At 37.5% G+C, this 16,735-nt stretch overlaps 2 protein-coding genes across 2 annotated transcripts; both read left to right on the top strand.

The window, feature by feature from the left end:
- Positions 1 to 4,582: 4,582 nt before the first annotated feature.
- On the top strand, positions 4,583 to 9,901 carry LOC128223953 (transmembrane protein 26-like). The gene is made up of 3 exons (XM_052933476.1): positions 4,583 to 5,453; positions 7,138 to 7,318; positions 7,994 to 9,901. Exons 1-3 carry the CDS (start codon positions 4,720 to 4,722, stop codon positions 8,525 to 8,527), a joined length of 1,449 nt encoding a protein of 482 aa, XP_052789436.1. The 5' UTR covers positions 4,583 to 4,719; the 3' UTR covers positions 8,528 to 9,901.
- A 3,027-nt stretch (positions 9,902 to 12,928) lies between these two features.
- LOC128213908 (SCAN domain-containing protein 3-like) lies at positions 12,929 to 14,634 on the top strand. Its single transcript, XM_052920025.1, has 2 exons — positions 12,929 to 13,733; positions 13,850 to 14,634. The coding sequence occupies exons 1-2, from the start codon at positions 12,929 to 12,931 to the stop codon at positions 14,632 to 14,634; spliced, it is 1,590 nt and encodes a 529-aa protein (XP_052775985.1).
- The last annotated feature ends 2,101 nt before the right edge of the window (positions 14,635 to 16,735 follow it).

Genomic DNA, 16,735 nt, shown 5'->3' with positions numbered 1-16,735 from the left:
GTCTAGGTTGAATCTTTAAGTAGTCTAGTCTAGTTCGCTCCATTTAGTAGACTAGTCTAGTTTCCTCCTTTGAGTAGTCTAGTCTAGTTTGCTCCTTTGAGTAGTCTAGTCTAGTTTGCTCCTTGGAGTAGTCTAGTCTAGTTTGCTTCTTTGAGTAGTCTAGTCTAGTTTGCTCCTTTGAGTAGTCTAGTCTAGTTTCCTCCTTTGAGTAGTCTAGTCTAGTTTTTGGAGTAGTCTAGTCTAGTTTGCTCCTTTGAGTAGTCTAGTCTAGTTTGCTCCTTTGAGTAGTCTAGTCTAGTTTGCTCCTTGGAGAAGTCTAGTCTAGTTTGCTTCTTTGAGTAGTCTAGTCTAGTTTGCTCCTTTGAGAAGTCTAGTCTAGTTTGCTCCTTTGAGTAGTCTAGTCTAGTTTGCTCCTTTGAGTAGTCTAGTCTAGTTTGCTCCTTTGAGTAGTCTAGTCTAGTTTGCTCCTTTGAGTAGTCTAGTCTAGTTTGCTCCTTGGAGTAGTCTAGTCTAGTTTGCTTTTTAAGAAGTCTAGCCTATGTAGCATCTTTAAGTAGTCTGGTCTAGTTTGCTCCTTTGAGTAGTCTAGTCTAGTTTGCTCCTTTGAGTAGTCTAGTCTAGTTTGCTCCTTTGAGTAGTCTAGTCTAGTTTGCTCCTTTGAGTAGTCTAGTCTAGTTTGCTCCTTTGAGTAGTCTAGTCTAGTTTGCTCCTTTGAGTAGTCTAGTCTAGTTTCCTCCTTTGAGTAGTCTAGTCTAGTTTCCTCCTTTGACTAGTCTAGTCTAGTTTCCTCCTTTGAGTAGTCTAGTCTAGTTTCCTCCTTTGAGTAGTCTAGTCTAGTTTCCTCCTTTGAGTAGTCTAGTCTAGTTTCCTCCTTTGAGTAGTCTAGTCTAGTTTCCTCCTTTGAGTAGTCTAGTCTAGTTTCCTCCTTTGAGTAGTCTAGTCTAGTTTCCTCCTTTGAGTAGTCTAGTCTAGTTTCCTCCTTTGAGTAGTCTAGTCTAGTTTGCTTCTTTGAGTAGTCTAGTCTAGTTTCCTCCTTTGAGTAGTCTAGTCTAGTTTCCTTCTTTGAGTAGTCTAGTCTAGTTTCCTCCTTTGAGTAGTCTAGTCTAGTTTCCTCCTTTGAGTAGTCTAGTCTAGTTTCCTCCTTTGAGTAGTCTAGTCTAGTTTCCTCCTTTGAGTAGTCTAGTCTAGTTTGCTCATCTCAAATATTCTTATATTCATGAATCAAATTCCCGGCCAGGGTTCATGTAGATGTCCGGTTTGCTAGAGGTGATCAGGACGCAAAGTATCCAGCTATGTTAAAAAAAATAGGCTACGCTTAGATTCGTTTTCTATAATATCTTTGGATAGTAATTAAAACAGTGTTAAAAATACTTGCTAATATTCTTAGCTGAAACATATGTCCCCTTCCCCTTCGCTTTTCTTTATTCAATACCATTTTCTAATAGTACGTGCAGGCCCGGGTCTTAAGTGCCTACTACGGGCTACGCCGGGTGTCAATCGTTACAAACGATCATTTGAGTTGTGTAGGCCATTATCTAAAATAATGCCTAAGGTCGGCCTAAAGTGTAATTGTTTTTCAATCGTCACTTTAGGCCGACCTTAGAGCTGTTGGAAGTTTTGCATTTACCATAGCTGTCAAAGAACAGTTTCCTCCAAACCAATTATTTCCATACTATGAGCGTATCCTGCTTCCAAACAATTGTTCTCGCAGAATGTCTTTAAATTAAGGTGTAAACAACTAATACAAGAAAATAAATGACAACTCAGTGGCGTAACTACATATAGGCCTTGTAGGCCGGGGCCTACAACTTTCTTGAAAAATGACAAATTTAAATAACCCCCAAATGCAATGAAAAATAGCAACTTTAACACTTTGAGCAACTCTAAAATGTGTTTGATTTTTAATCAAAACAGGTTTGGTGTTTATTTAAACTACGTGCATGGTGTTTTGCTTGATTTTATTGTAATCATTGCAAATATAACTAAGTGTGTTGTGTGCATATAAAAGTCCCAACCTCACATAGAACCATCAAACCTAGAAGTTTTTAGGCCTAGCTACGCCCCTGAACTAGATGGTTTTCAACACTTAATTAATTGCTAGGCATGCAGTCTGTGGTGGTGGTGGTGGTGGTGTCTCTATTCGAAACAAAGTAGAGGTAGTGTCATTGGTGTCGTCCTTTTGAGATACACTTTATCGTTGGTCATAACATGACACTTGTAAAAAATAACACATGAACGCCATTTGTTAAATGACGTGAAATTAAACAATTCGCCACCTTCATGTACTTTCTTATCTTTTAAATAATTTTCTCTAGTTGCTCCGCGGTTTTGTTATTTGGATTTTGGACGTTGTTTTGTAGTCTAACTTTCTTATGTTCTGATAGATAAAATAATCAAGACAAACATTGATAATCTGTATAAACAAATCAAATTGATTTTTATTGTTAAGAAGTATTAAAACACAAATGTACTGAAACATACCGTATAAGTAAATCATATCTACGTCTTGGCTGACGGAAATTTTGTTTTAAATAATACATGTATAATACACAAAATATACACATGTTAATTATATATGGATAAGTACAGTCGAAACCCGATATCCAAGAGACCAGCCAAAATGCTTCGAGCCTCGCGAATATCGAGCCAAGCGGGAATGCTTACAAAGAGTAAAGCAAAATCGGCCCATGACATACACTTCGAGCCAACGAGGACATCGAGCCAAGCGATATCGAGATAAAGTTTTCGACTGTATTATAATGTTTACGTCAATAATCCTCCATGCTTAACCAACTCAATTTACGCAGAAATAATGAGACACACTGAGATCTTGGTGTGACAACCTTATTCTCTTCTACACTGGTACCATTATCGATTTTTCTTTTGTTTGACGGGCTCTCGAATTGATCCTGGTACTGTTATCAAATCGTCTTTGGTGAGACGCGGTATCGAAAAGATCATGGGTGCAATGCAGATTTGTCTTCGGTATGTCGACCTCTCGAATATACCCTGGTACTCTTATATTCCGTCTTTGATTTGACGCTCTCTCATTTAGACAGTCGTCTTTTGTATGAAACACTCGTGAATAGACCAATGATAAATTCGTCTTTGGTTAGAAGCGCTCTCGAATATAAACTGGTATCGTAATAAATACGTCTTTGGTATGACACATAATCGAAAACGGGCCTGCTACCTTTATAAAAGCGCTCTCGAATTGATCCCGGTATTATTCTAAATTCGTCTTTTGTTTGGTGCGCTCCCGAAAAGACCCTCTTACTACATTATTGATTTGACTTTTATTAGACGAACTCTCGAAAAGACCCTGGTATCGTTATAAAATCGTCCTTGGTTTGACGCGCTTTCGAATAGACCCTGTTACCATTAAAAATTCGTATTTGGTATGTAACGCTCTCGAAGAGACCCTAATACCATTTAAAACGAGTCTTTTCTTTGACGCGCTTTCGGATAGACCCTGGTACCATTATAAATTCATATTCGGTATGTCGAATAGACCCTGGTACCATTATAAATTCATATTCGGTATGTTGAATAGACCCAGGTACCATTATAAATTCATATTCGGTATGTCGAATAGACCCTGGTACCATTATTGATTGGTCTTTGGTTTGAGGTGCTCTAAATAGACAAGTTTTAACATTCGTATTCGGTATGGCGAGATCTAACATTAATATGGGACCTCTCTGGGTCTAGTAATGGAAGCTCACTACGTGAGATCTTTGCTAGATAATTTCTTTCACGATCCAACATGTACCCCAGGTGAGTATGCAACCAAAAAGTAACAAAAATAAGAACTGTCACAGGAAGTGACGAATGCTTCCGAAGTTATTATCCGGTCCAATGAAGTTTGCAGTACCTACATTCAGGAAGAGCTATCAAAACTGAGCACATGTGCCAATTTATTTAAAACCCCTCTATGTATGACAAAGTTACAGCCGGGCACGACCCGTTCTTGTCATTATATAGTACATGCATATAAGCACTATTCCATAATCATAAACCTGTAAGAGTGTCCATGACCTTTTAGGAAGGGACATGATTCTTGCATGCAACACGTCATCTGCATGTACATAGCACATGTGCCAAGTTATTTTATCATCCCTACATGACAAAGTTACAGTCCGGACACGACCAACTGTACTCTATATGCAGCGTTCCATTATGATTAAACTCTTATTGTGGCTTTGTATTTTGAGGTAGGTAATTGGTCTTGTACTTGATATGTCGTCTTTATATATCGATAACAAAAGTTTTTTTTTTTTTAAATCTTCCTGTGCATGACAAAGGTACAGCCGGAATACGATCAACTATACTCTGTGTGCAGCATTCCGAAATGATTAATTGTATTCATATTGGCTGCACTGTGCGTTCATTGTATCCAAACAATTTAATTATCTGTAGATTAAGTTCGATATTTTGCGTGCGGTTTTAAACACATCAAAGTTAAATGTTTCATTTGATTAAAACTATTTGTTTGAAATGTCAAATCATTGCTTGCGTAAAAATGATTAGTCAAAATACTTAAGAAGGTATATTCATAGGTAAATCTCAAAGATAAGACACACTCCAGCGTTGATCAGAAAACAGATGTCACAAATATGGGCTCATTCAGAAATTATCAGTTGCTACTCAAATCGAATTGCGGCAACTGTTTTGGATAATCGAAGTAAAAAACTGAAGGTTTAAACTTAAGACTAAATTATGTCTATAGAAAAAGATGGCATACCTCAAGACCTACTTGACCCATCTGAAGAAGCTGAAATTCACTATTACGACGCCGAAGGATCGTTAGATTCCTCTACTGCAAAGAAGCGCAAGAAAAAGAAGACTAAAAGGCATAGAAAGGACGCGATATTGGAACTAGTAAACGAGGTGGAAAACATTAGAACATTCACAGTTGGTCCTGGAAAATCAATCGTAGGTGAACTGCCTGATATCAATATAAAAAACAACGATACAAGGAAGAAAACGGATACAAAATTGGAACAAGCCAGTGGTTTAGAAAGTATCGGTATTGAAGCTCCTGGAATACCTACCGTTAGAACTGGATTGCCAGATTTGACTCAAGAAAACAACGATATCTCGAAACGTATAGCAGAATCACACCCAATTGTCAAAAACGAAAGAGAACAGCAAACAAAGACAAAATACATTGAAACAGATGGTGGACAGTCTCTCGATGTCGAGAGAGGGGATGGGAAAGACAGAAATCAAGACAAAGGTGAAAAAAAACCCACAGTTGTCAACAGTGGGCCGAAATTTCTAAAGCTGTTTTTTATGAGGCTTTTAATGATAATGCATTGCGTTCTTGCTTGTTGGAGAGTTGTTGTGGCGAAAAACGACGCCCGGTTTTGGTTTTTGTGTAGTTTAAACGTACTTTTTATGATAGAGGGTTGTCTGTCGTACAAAAAGGAGCAACGATTGAGGGCGTACAGGTAATTGAAGAAAATTTATCACTAAGTTAATAAATAAATGTCTGCTTTAAATTGATACTACTTTTGACGGTAAACTCAGGAATCACATTTCATGAATTACGATAAACTTATTTACTGATGTTCACAGGTGCTCGTCACATTGCCTGGATACAGTAATACATACTTTTCAGGGGCGTACTTAAAGCATTTTAAAATGTACGCCCATACACTTGAGAGCGGTGAAAAAAGTAATGGTATGTCTATATTCTGGTCCCAATATAATATATGGGGTTGGAGCGGGACCGATATCCCTTGACGTGGGACTTTTTACTGGCCATTTCGCGGGAACCTTAATTCATTTGTACGCCTGGGCGTACTGGAGTATGCCTAGGTACGCCCCTGCTTTTATCCAAATCGAACGTTTTTTGTTGCAGTATTTCTACTTTCACTTTGGATAACATTTGAATGTTTTTTCCAGTTACGTCATTAAAACAAGGAAAGTCGATGGTAGCCGTCCAATGAAAACGCTTCGTGTATTTAAGTCATACCCGAGTGCGCGTTCAATGTCAAAATTGCAAGACGGTGATTCGAAGTGAAAGTAGAAATACTGCAACAAAAAACGTTCGATTTGGATAAATACGCGTCTTACTCGACGAGTTTTTAACGGTAGGAATGATATTTTAAGCTTCTCTTTGTAATGCATACGGAAAGTTTGCATGTCAGTCTGTTTTTAATGTGTTTTAGGGGGGAAACATCCGTTGTTTTTCAACCTCCCGGTTCTTTCGTAATGGCGAATTTCAGCTTCTGGTCGGTGCATTTTGTTTGAATATGCCGTAAAGGTCAATCTTACTAGCATAAAAGGTACATTTTTCTTGTAGATGAGAATCTTACCTTATCAGAACAGTATAAATTATTAGATTATCTCAATTATTTTAGGAACTATGCTCTATTGATTAGGTCCGTTTGGAATTGATGATTTTTTGCACATGTTTACCTTACATTTATTTATATATTATACTAATTTTCTTTCATGAAAAAATGTGGAATAATTTTTAAATGACATATATTCACTATTTTGACCAAAATAAATAATAAAAAATAAAAATAAAAATGTATTACTGTATCCAGGCAATGTGACGAGCACCTTTGCTGATGTTATGTACACTCAACGTTAACACAATCACAAAACAATCTATTTCTAAATTATTTGATAAAAAAGAGAAATAATCACCCTAAAAAGAACTATAAAGACAACACAAATATAGAATTTCTCTTCAGAATACCCCATTGAAAAAAACGTTATTGTTTTACTAAGATAATTATATTTTCGTCAAATCCGATATTGTCATTGTCATTCGGATCAACTAGGCCATTTTTATCAAAAACAACCTCGGATGTATATATGTATAGTTTACAAGGTCAGAAATCGGTACACTTTCAGTCCGCTGCAACTAGATCGCGTAGTAATTTAATTTAGCAATTAAACTTATTGACTTAACTGTAAGGAATCTTAATCATGTTTACAGTTGTACACTGGCAAGTAAACTAAGATCAATAACAACAAGCTACATATTACATTTAAATAATGGCATAATTCAATATTTTACCATCTACTTCTACTGGTGTACCGGCATACATCCGAGGTCGATAAAAATGGCCGAGGAGTTCCGGATGTGTCATTGTTTTTAACGTATTCGCTCTACAGGTGGCGTCCATGTATTGCAATTTATTTGTTGACCATGCTGCCTTGCATTTGGCTGCTACAAATTCACCGATATGATGTTGCAATAGCGACAACGGATGAAATAACTACCATACAACCTACAAGTACCGTCTCCACAACAGCAAAGTATAATACCACGACAACATCAAAACCAGGAGTGTTGGTAAGATTATTCTTAGAATAAGATTATCAGAAAATATTTTTGGCCTTCGACAAATTCTTTGCAATTGCATGTAGAACCTTTACCATTTGATAATTCATACTTTTCTTGTAATGAAGGCCAATAAATTTGATTTTATATTCGTCGAGCGGCGAGAGAAATAAAAATACAGTTTTACGTTTCGTTAAAACATCAGGAACGGGCGATCTTTACCCAGAAGTTGCTTAATAATTAACATGCTACATTCTAAGCGTAGGGTTAAGGAAACACTCCCATGTGGGTTATCAACAAACATATTGTATAACTGTACGGGTCTTTGCTGAAATTATCCGAGCATTTGATAAAACAATGCCATACAAGAAAGAATTTCATTGGCATTTAAACATGACGACCTTTTGGATAGTGACGATTTCCAAATGTAATTATTCATTTTTCGGCAATTTCTTGATAAATAAAGTCGATGTGTAAGGCATCGTATTAAGCATTTTTGAAAAGTTGCCACCTTGTCAGTGTGATATGGAACGCCCGATACTTTGGAGGGTGCAATGACCTTGCGAAAGTCCTTTAATCCGTTAAGAAGTTAAAAACAAACATATCTAGAATTGTAAATCTGGTTCCTCAGAGATCGCATACGCACAATGATTTTAATACAGTTAAACAAAAAATGTTGTTTTGCAGGATTCAATAGCCAACACGATTCTGTCTGTTGAAGATTCAACATGGATCGTTGTGATTCAAGAGCTCATGATCTACGTCCTTCTGTGTGTGGTTTGGCTTCTTGATAACGTGCCGCACGATTTGCTCTCACAGCAGTTAATTGCATTTCTGGCATCAGCGTCCGACATTATGGAGCTGTATGCACTTTTCGACGAATCTGCCGTACAGAAGGACTTTACTGTCACCTGTGTTGTGCTTGGTGTTTGGACGGTCAGCTTTATCCAGTTTGTTCCCGTCTTACACCAACGATCTTCCACTAACAAAGTTCAAGATTCGTCTATGATGACTGACATAAGGGATTCATACGAGCATGGTCCTTGGGAAATTGCGGAATGTATTGTAGCCATTATTTTCCAAGACGGTCCATTCTTGAGCGTGCGGCTATTTGTAGTCATCGATCTTCAGTTAGTTACGTACAGTTTAGTGTTTTTCTTGATAAAGAACCTCCTGTCTCTAGTTCTGCTTGTTTATAGACTGATCGGACTTTGCAGTTAGGAAAAATAAACAAAATGCACAACAAAATGTTTCCATAGTTTACGTCGTTATACATGTACGTTGTTTGAAAGAAATTTAGAACAATACAATGAGTCAAATTATGAGTTTATGATTCATCATATTTGCGAATTTCTTATTTGATATCTGATGTATTCATATACTGAAAATACATTTTTGTCGATATGAAGGAAGTGATATATGAAGAAGAAAGCGTATGTTTGTGAAGGCGTCAGAAAGTCAAATCAACAGTTTCACTCTTTCATGCATGTAAAACATGAAAGAATTAAGGTTAATAATCAAAACAATTTAGGGGCTTATATCAATTACAGAAAAACACATATGTTAAAGGGACTCGGCACCAGATGGTCCCAAACTCGGCAAATACAGTATTTCCTTAAAACAAGACTAAAATTGTCAACTGTGTGAGACCGGTAATACATCATTTTACATGATTAAAGGAATATATTGTCGCTGTCGCAGCTGAATTTACCGTTCAAAAGGCGCATAATGGTTTCCAGTTTAGTGTGTGTATACTTAGCATTTGAAAGTCACGTGATTGGAACAGATACATGTTATACTCCCGAAAAAGATAGTTTCTCAAAACTATATAAAGATGAAATGTTGAAAAGTTTTAGTTGTTTGCCTTCCTCTCGGCTTTAGGCCCGCCTTTAACGAAAATTAAAATTAAAAAGCGCTGAAGCAGTTTTCCCTTGCCTCAATCCTATATTGGAGAGGAAGAGTACTTTAAAGAAGTAGACGAAAACTCCATTATTTGACCTTATTTTTGACATTTTTAAACATTCTGTTGGAACTTTGAAACAGTTATTTTCACCACAATTCATCTCTTCATACTTTGTCAAAAGCTTTTTAAGGTCTATAAATGCAGTGTTACAAGTATATCAAATAATTATGTTCATTTACAATTATATCCATGCATCTGACTTTGCTATTGATTCAAGTCCAAATTCCTTCCTCGGTAATTGGGGAAATTACATATTCGTTATTACTATTATCATTACCATCTTCAATAGTTTTAGCATTTATTTCAGCATCATGGTTTACATTGTCGTGAATGGTTTGACGGTCCCTTATTATTTATACTTTTCCAAAATAAAATAAAACCTTTTGAATTCTAAACTCTGTCATTTTATAACTTGCTATGAATTGATTTGTATATAATTGGATTTTTTTCCCTTTTTTAAAGTATTATTTCATAAGCTATGGTATATAATATATACGACCAAACCATACGAAGAATTTACTGTTTATGTTCAGGTATTATGGTATGCAAACGTTGATACAGACGTTTCAATAAATTTGGTCTAATATTGTGGTTGCTTTTTGTATATGTTTGCAATTTTCTAGAATACATTATAAAATAAAGTTTCTGAGAAATGTTTCTGCTTTCTTTACAATATTATCCATTGATTTAATATTTGGTTCGTGTGCGTTCCTAATAGAAACCTCCTCCATCTTGGCACCAGTCATCTGCTCTTATACATTTCGGCTCATTCTGAATGTATCAGGTTTCACTTACGTTTTAATTAGGTGGCTCTCATCAAACATGTCCAATAGTGACAAACTTGACCTCAATACCAATTTAGAAGACTTAATCAGAGAGTGAAAAGGCATAAATGATCAATAATTAAAACCACATCTGTCTTGTTTTACAATATACAGAAGTGCTAGTCACATTTAAAAAGAAACAATATGCTACAGCATATCATTTTGACAATGCATTGTATTGTAAGTTCCTTTACATTTTGTACCATATCGATGATTAATCTACCTATTTATCAATAATGGAATTCAGCAACTTTGCTACAGGCTAACAGACTAACTCTGAAAATCTGGGACCAATAACAATCCCAGATAGGATTTACAGAGGCGTAGGAGCTGTGTCGACAGGGGTTGTCGCCACTCCTTATTTGACGAGCGGCAAAACATGCCTTTTAATATGAAAAAGTTACTGCAATGATACTGTTGCCGTCCTTGATACAATAAAATGTTCAGCAATTACAGTCATTTTACCAGCGTCTTGTGTAGGTCACCTTGATACCGGCTTGAAGCAGGGAGAAATATGCTCACCTTTGTTATGGGCCATGTTTATCGAAGATCTAGAATTATCTTTACAATCTTATCCAGAAAGTGGAATCACGTTGGAACATATAACTTTGATATTATTCCTTTATGCCGACGACATGGTAATATTAGCGGAAACGGCCGAAGATCTACAACGAAGTTTGAACAGTCTATCCGATTATTGCAAGCGTTGGGGTTTGCAAGTCAATGCCGATAAAAGTAAAATCATGGTTTTCAGAAAACGAGAAAGGCTGAAACGTAGCGAAAGTTGGGTCTATAACAATTTGGTAGTAGAAATAGTTGACCAATTCACGTACCTAGGAACGATATATAGTAGTAACGGCCAATTCAACAATAACCAGCAAATGCTAGCGGGAAAAGCTTTAAAGGTTATGTGTACTTTAAGTGGAAATTTAAAGGGCTTTGATTTAGCCCAAAGACACAGTGTAACCTTTTTGACGCGTTTGTTGGTTCGATATTAAGTTATGGGTGTGAAATATGGGGATATTCCAATGCTAAAGAATTGGAAAGAGTACATCTGAAGTTTTGAAAGCGTATGCTAGGTGTAAAGCTTTCAACAAGTAATGTAGGTGTTTGTGATAAATTTATTACTACCCTCCACATTGTTTTCTTTGTATTATTATATGTTTTGTTTTATTTTGTTAATGAATTGTTTGTATGTGTATTTGTTTGTTTTTGTGTGTATGTAGACTTCTGTGATTGCTTGTATGATGAGAGACTATGAAGTCTAAATCAAAATAAACTTCTGTTCTGTTCTGTTCTGTTCTGTTCTTGAGTTAGCCATGCGTGCAATGACTGCAGCACGCTTTCCATTTATTAATCCGATAAATACATGGTCATCATGTGAATTGCAGAAAAGAATAATAGCACGCGCCACTGAAATCACGTGGCGAGCATTCCCTTGCTAAAAATAGTAGGCAGGAGGAGCTTTCACTGTCGCTTGAATGCAATCGCCAATCGCTGTTCGAATATCCTGGGTGTAAAAATAATCCACGTGCGTGATTGACGTCGGCACATAACAACTTTCATCAACCTGTTCTGATAGGAATTTCGCGACTTTCAATGAATATGCGGGTTGTATTTCATATAATGTCATCAATAAAGTGTCATTATAAATGTATTGGTGTTGTTTTTCATTTTATAATATGTACCTAACTAAGTGAGTTATCATAGCTTTTTTTTTCAAAGGTAAGTGCCAATTAAGCCAATACTGTGCGCAGTATATAGTTATGAAAAATACTTCGTCTTTGGCATTCAAAGATAAAATACGAGATCAACATGTACAAAAATCTTAAGAAAGGAAAGCAGAATGCGATTCTGGTCGCCAACAAACACTGTTTGCATTCTGTACTCCTCTAAAGAAACAGAAGGAAGCTGATGCGCAAAAGGTACCTGTTTTTTTTCGTTTGACGATTAATTAAAGTGATATCTCTTATTCGAAGGCAATACATACACATGCATGTGAATTACTGACAACACGTTGTAACTGTTTTTTTAATAACAGAAAGCGCAGAATTATTAAATGTTTGGTGAATGCTAAAAGATTTACTGTTGTCTACTATAGTCTCATCAGGTAGAAATACCGTGTTTTATGCTTATTTCTTTCAAAGATTAAACTCGGTACCCTTTATAAGAACCATTGTTTTCGACATTTATTCTTTGGAATATATACACATTATTATTAATTGTGGGAAATCTAGTTTGGGAGTAAGAGTGCATCTTTAATTTGTACATCAATATTCATTGCATGACGCGTTTTAAAAGTATACCTACAATGGCGTTTTTATAAAGTAAATTTGTTTAGAATAAGATGTGTTGTCGTTCGGCAATAGTAATGTGGGTCAAGTTTCATCAAATAAATAAGTATTCAAAATGATGTACATGTATTTTCAGGACGCCACACTATGCACCCCTTCTGCCGTTGATGACTCCGTGGTATCAGCGCCGAGCACCACTACGCCACTACCAACAAAGCAAAGCTCATCATCACTTGCAGCGCCCAACAAACCAACGGCATCACGAAACAACGCCAGAAACTTCAAGTCAACTTGGTTGCAGACATATCCGTTTGTCCGGTTTGATACAACACTACAACTCCTCTTCTGCAAAGCATACGAAAGAGCCGGTCGGGCGAACGTATGGACCACGGGATGCGACAAGATGAAAGCCGACGCCATTCGTAAACATGCCTTGACTTCAGACCACAAGTTTGCCGTTGCCGAACAGGAAGCCAGTGGAAGCATGGATGTTGCTGCAGTTCGAGCCGCCGAGAAGGAGCGTGATCTTGTGTAGGGGATAATGCAGAATCTCTGCTACCTGGCTAAACGGAACGACGCGTCGAGCGCTATCAGCGATTTAAATAAGTTAATCATCCACCACAACGTCTCCAAGTTCCAGCCAGCAGTGAAATCTGACAACACCCTACCATATGCGAACCACGAGAGCGTGAAGGAGATGCAGGAAGCCATGAGGGACGTAGTACGACAACAGCTGATCGACGACATAAGAGACAGCGACATGTACGCCATGATGTGCGATGAGTCTACGGATGTGTCTAATGAAAAGACTCTTGTTGTATATGTGCGTTATGCAAAACGTGGCAGGGCTGAAACAAAATTCTTTGAAGTATCGGAAATAAATGGGGATGAATGTAATGCCGTCGAACTATGTGAGACGATCAGCAGAGTTTTAGAGTCAAGGGGTGTCAACCTTGAAAACATGTGCTGCATCACTACTGACGGTGCGAGTGTGATGACAGGTGTACGTGGAGGCTTAACAACACTCCTGAAAAGAAGAGATCCCCATCTTCTGAGCATCCACTGCATAGCACATAGACTGGCCCTGGCTAGCGGACAAGCAGCAGACAAGGTGCAATATTTAGTAAAATATCAGGCCATGATTAATACCATCTTTAAATATTACAACTATTCACCCAAACATCAGTCTAGGCAAAGAAAATTTCAGGAAGTGTATAAAATGGCCGAAAAAAAATTCAAGCAGACATTTCATACACGCTGGCTCTCATTTGAAGGAGCTGTTGATGCTGTCATCATCAACTACGACGCTCTCCTTACGTGCCTTGAGATGGAGGTAGCTGAGGACAGTGACCCAGTGACTGTTGGCTTGCTGAATTTTGTCAGCAACTACAAGTTCTTGTCAACGTCGTACATGCTTCGAGATCTGCTGTCGAAGTTATGTACATTGAGTTTGGTCTTCCAGATGACAGATGTCAACCTGACCCAGCAGACCATCACTCTGGAAGCCACTCTGCAGTCCCTTCAGGAGATGACAACAACCCCTGGCCCCATTTTCTGGCCAGCCTACCTGATGGGTACCAGAATGGGTTTGACTTTGGAGATGATGGCCACAATAACTTCATCAAATGTTCAAATAAGGAAATAGACGCCAGTGAAAACATCCGCAGCACGTTTATCAATCACGTCATCGAAAACCTAGAGGCCAGGTTCACCGACAATGGCATAATCTCAAACTTTGCAGTGCTGAACCCAGAGAATCTGCCACAAAATTCCACAGACTTAGCCACCTATGGAGACCAACAGATCCATGACCCGGGAAAGCACTATGGTCCCAGCATTACCAACCAACAATCACCAATGACAGTAAGTGAAAAACACCTCAAGTGTGAGTGGTCCTTATTCAAACATCACATGGACAAGAACTACCGGACAATTACATTCTCCAACATGGCAGAGACTGTGCTCACAAGCAAAACACTGGTGGCATCTTACCCTAACCTCTGCAAGATCATGAAGATTGCCATCACTCTGCCACTCTCAACTGCTGACTGTGAAAGAGGTTTCAGCAAGTACAACTTAATTAAAACCAAACCCCGAAATAGACTCACCCCAGACAGTGTAAATACTCTAATGACAATAACAGTTGACACACCAGATCTTGACCACATGAAGGACTTCAACTTCTGCAAGGCCTTCGACCTATGGGCATCCACCAAACAGGGAAAGATCAACACATTCTTTAAATAAGAATGTGAAGAATTATACTGATGAGTTGATCGTGATAGTGATAGTGTTCTAGTATATATGGGTTATGATATTTATGTACTTGCTTTTGATTCATGCTGATTTGCCGCTGCAAAACCGAAAGTAGGGTGTTTTTATGAATTTACCACATATTTCAGACTGTTAATTGCCATTTGTATGAATATGATATATAAATGAATACATGTAATATGTATGGGGTGTAAATAAACAAACCAGTGTTTCATTTAAGCCCGCAGAGCATGCAGAGGCGGTGGGCGAGGCAAGACATATCGATATTGTGTAGCTTATTGTGGAGTTGCAGTAATTGAAAAATGGGCACATTACTAAAACAGACATAGCTATAACATTCTAGTGTTCCGTGGTATACTTCTTTTGCACACGACATCCCTCCTTTCATCAGTTGAATGAATTTTTACTGGCTTGTTGTCAATTGCCGATTTGTTTTCAGCAGAGACGGACCGGTGCATGTGCAAATAGGGTACCGTTTCAGTAGATTTCGCAGAGGGTACCGATATGGATATATGCACCGTGAACCTAGTCTTGATAACAGAATATTGTACATCGATAATTCGTGACGTCTACGGTCTCGACTCAATTTTGACCAGGAGCTTCAGATTAAAAGCCATAGTTGCTAAACTGGACCATGAATATGTTAACTGCTAATGATGACACACATATATGTAGAAGGCACTAGCAAATTAATAAATTTTAATGACTCATATTCTGCCATCAAAGGTGAGTAACTTTCGTGTAAAAAAACACACACTAGTGTCTTTAGATGTATTATACGTACTACATTTAATTCGCATATTTGTACTACATTTAATTCGCATATTTTGACAAATAATTTAACTGTTTAATTGACACCAAATCAAAGAACCATTATACTCCTATAATTAAATGACTATCCTCATAAACTGAGTATGTTCGCTTCTGCTTAAAACGTAGAAAGCCAAATCGGGCGTTCTACAATAATAGGTTCCCAAGTTCTCCATGTTATTTAAATATGTTTTTCATGATAATTTTCACTTACAAATTAAATTGTCATTTTTCGACTTTCATGTCTTCACGGCCTGTAAACGCCAGCTCCACCACTTTACGGTGGTGCAAAGAAAAAGAGCTGTCGACACTTCCGTGGTGGAGCTGTGCCCTATGTTTACATGAACAAACGTGAGTATGATTTATATTTTATTTGATAATTTCATTTTACTGACATATTTCGAAAATCGGAGGATGTGGTACCGTGTAAGAACACTTCTACTGTAGGCTGGTTACTATTTCGTTTCAATATTGTGCAAACTGTGGTGTCAGGAGCTTTCCTACCGAATCGGACTTGTGCATATTTTGTGATCTGATTGCATAGCAATTGTACATTTCGGTGCTTACACACCCCGTAAGAACATTCTCACGCATGCAAACATAACTGTTATGTATAGTACTTATGCCAGAACACAACAAAACTGATAAGCACTTTTTAAAAAGGAAAAATGCACATATTTATAAAAGTGGTGGCGCTGTTGCCCTAGTGGTGGCGCTATCGAGTATGTTTTGCACTCGAAGTAATATAAAAAGTTAACGCTTTTGGAATGAATACAACAGTTGCTATGTTTATCATTCATTGAACATTATGCTGGTTATGCATACTACTTGCGGAAACAAAACTCTACGCGGACTACTCTACGCGAACTACCTTAACCTTACTGAAAACTATTTCGAAAATAAATGGCTAGGTGCTGTTAACAACAGCGCCACCACTTTTATAAATATGTGCATTTTTCCTTTTTAAGAAGTGCTTATCAGTTTTGTTGTGTTCTGGCATAAGTACTATACATAACAGTTATGTTTGCATGCGTGAGAATGTTCTTACGGGGTGTGTAAGCATCGAAATGTACTTGCTATGCAATCAGATCACAAAATATGCACCAGTTCGATTCGGGAGAAAAGCTCCTGACACCACAGTTTGCACAATATTGAAACTAAATAATAAACAGCTTACAGTAGAAGTGTTCTTACACGGTACCACATTCTCCGATTTTCGAAATATGTCCGCTAAATGAAATTATCAAATAAAATATAAATCATA

This window comes from Mya arenaria, chromosome 2 (genome assembly GCF_026914265.1).
Source record: "Mya arenaria isolate MELC-2E11 chromosome 2, ASM2691426v1".
NCBI lineage: Eukaryota > Metazoa > Mollusca > Bivalvia > Myida > Myidae > Mya > Mya arenaria.
The sequence above is the reverse complement of the archived record's forward strand: the minus strand, read 5'-3'. Positions and strand labels throughout refer to the sequence as shown.

What these genes read in the sequence shown, in the direction of transcription:
- LOC128223953 (XM_052933476.1), top strand. Translation starts at nt 4,720, where the DNA reads ATGTCTATAGAAAAAGATGGCATACCTCAAGACCTACTTGACCCATCT. An exon ending in CAACGATTGAGGGCGTACAG is followed by an intron (nt 5,454 to 7,137) that starts GTAATTGAAGAA and finishes TTCGCTCTACAG; the next exon opens with GTGGCGTCCATGTATTGCAA. An exon ending in CATCAAAACCAGGAGTGTTG is followed by an intron (nt 7,319 to 7,993) that starts GTAAGATTATTC and finishes GTTGTTTTGCAG; the next exon opens with GATTCAATAGCCAACACGAT.
- LOC128213908 (XM_052920025.1), top strand. Translation starts at nt 12,929, where the DNA reads ATGCAGAATCTCTGCTACCTGGCTAAACGGAACGACGCGTCGAGCGCT. An exon ending in GATGGAGGTAGCTGAGGACA is followed by an intron (nt 13,734 to 13,849) that starts GTGACCCAGTGA and finishes TTGGTCTTCCAG; the next exon opens with ATGACAGATGTCAACCTGAC.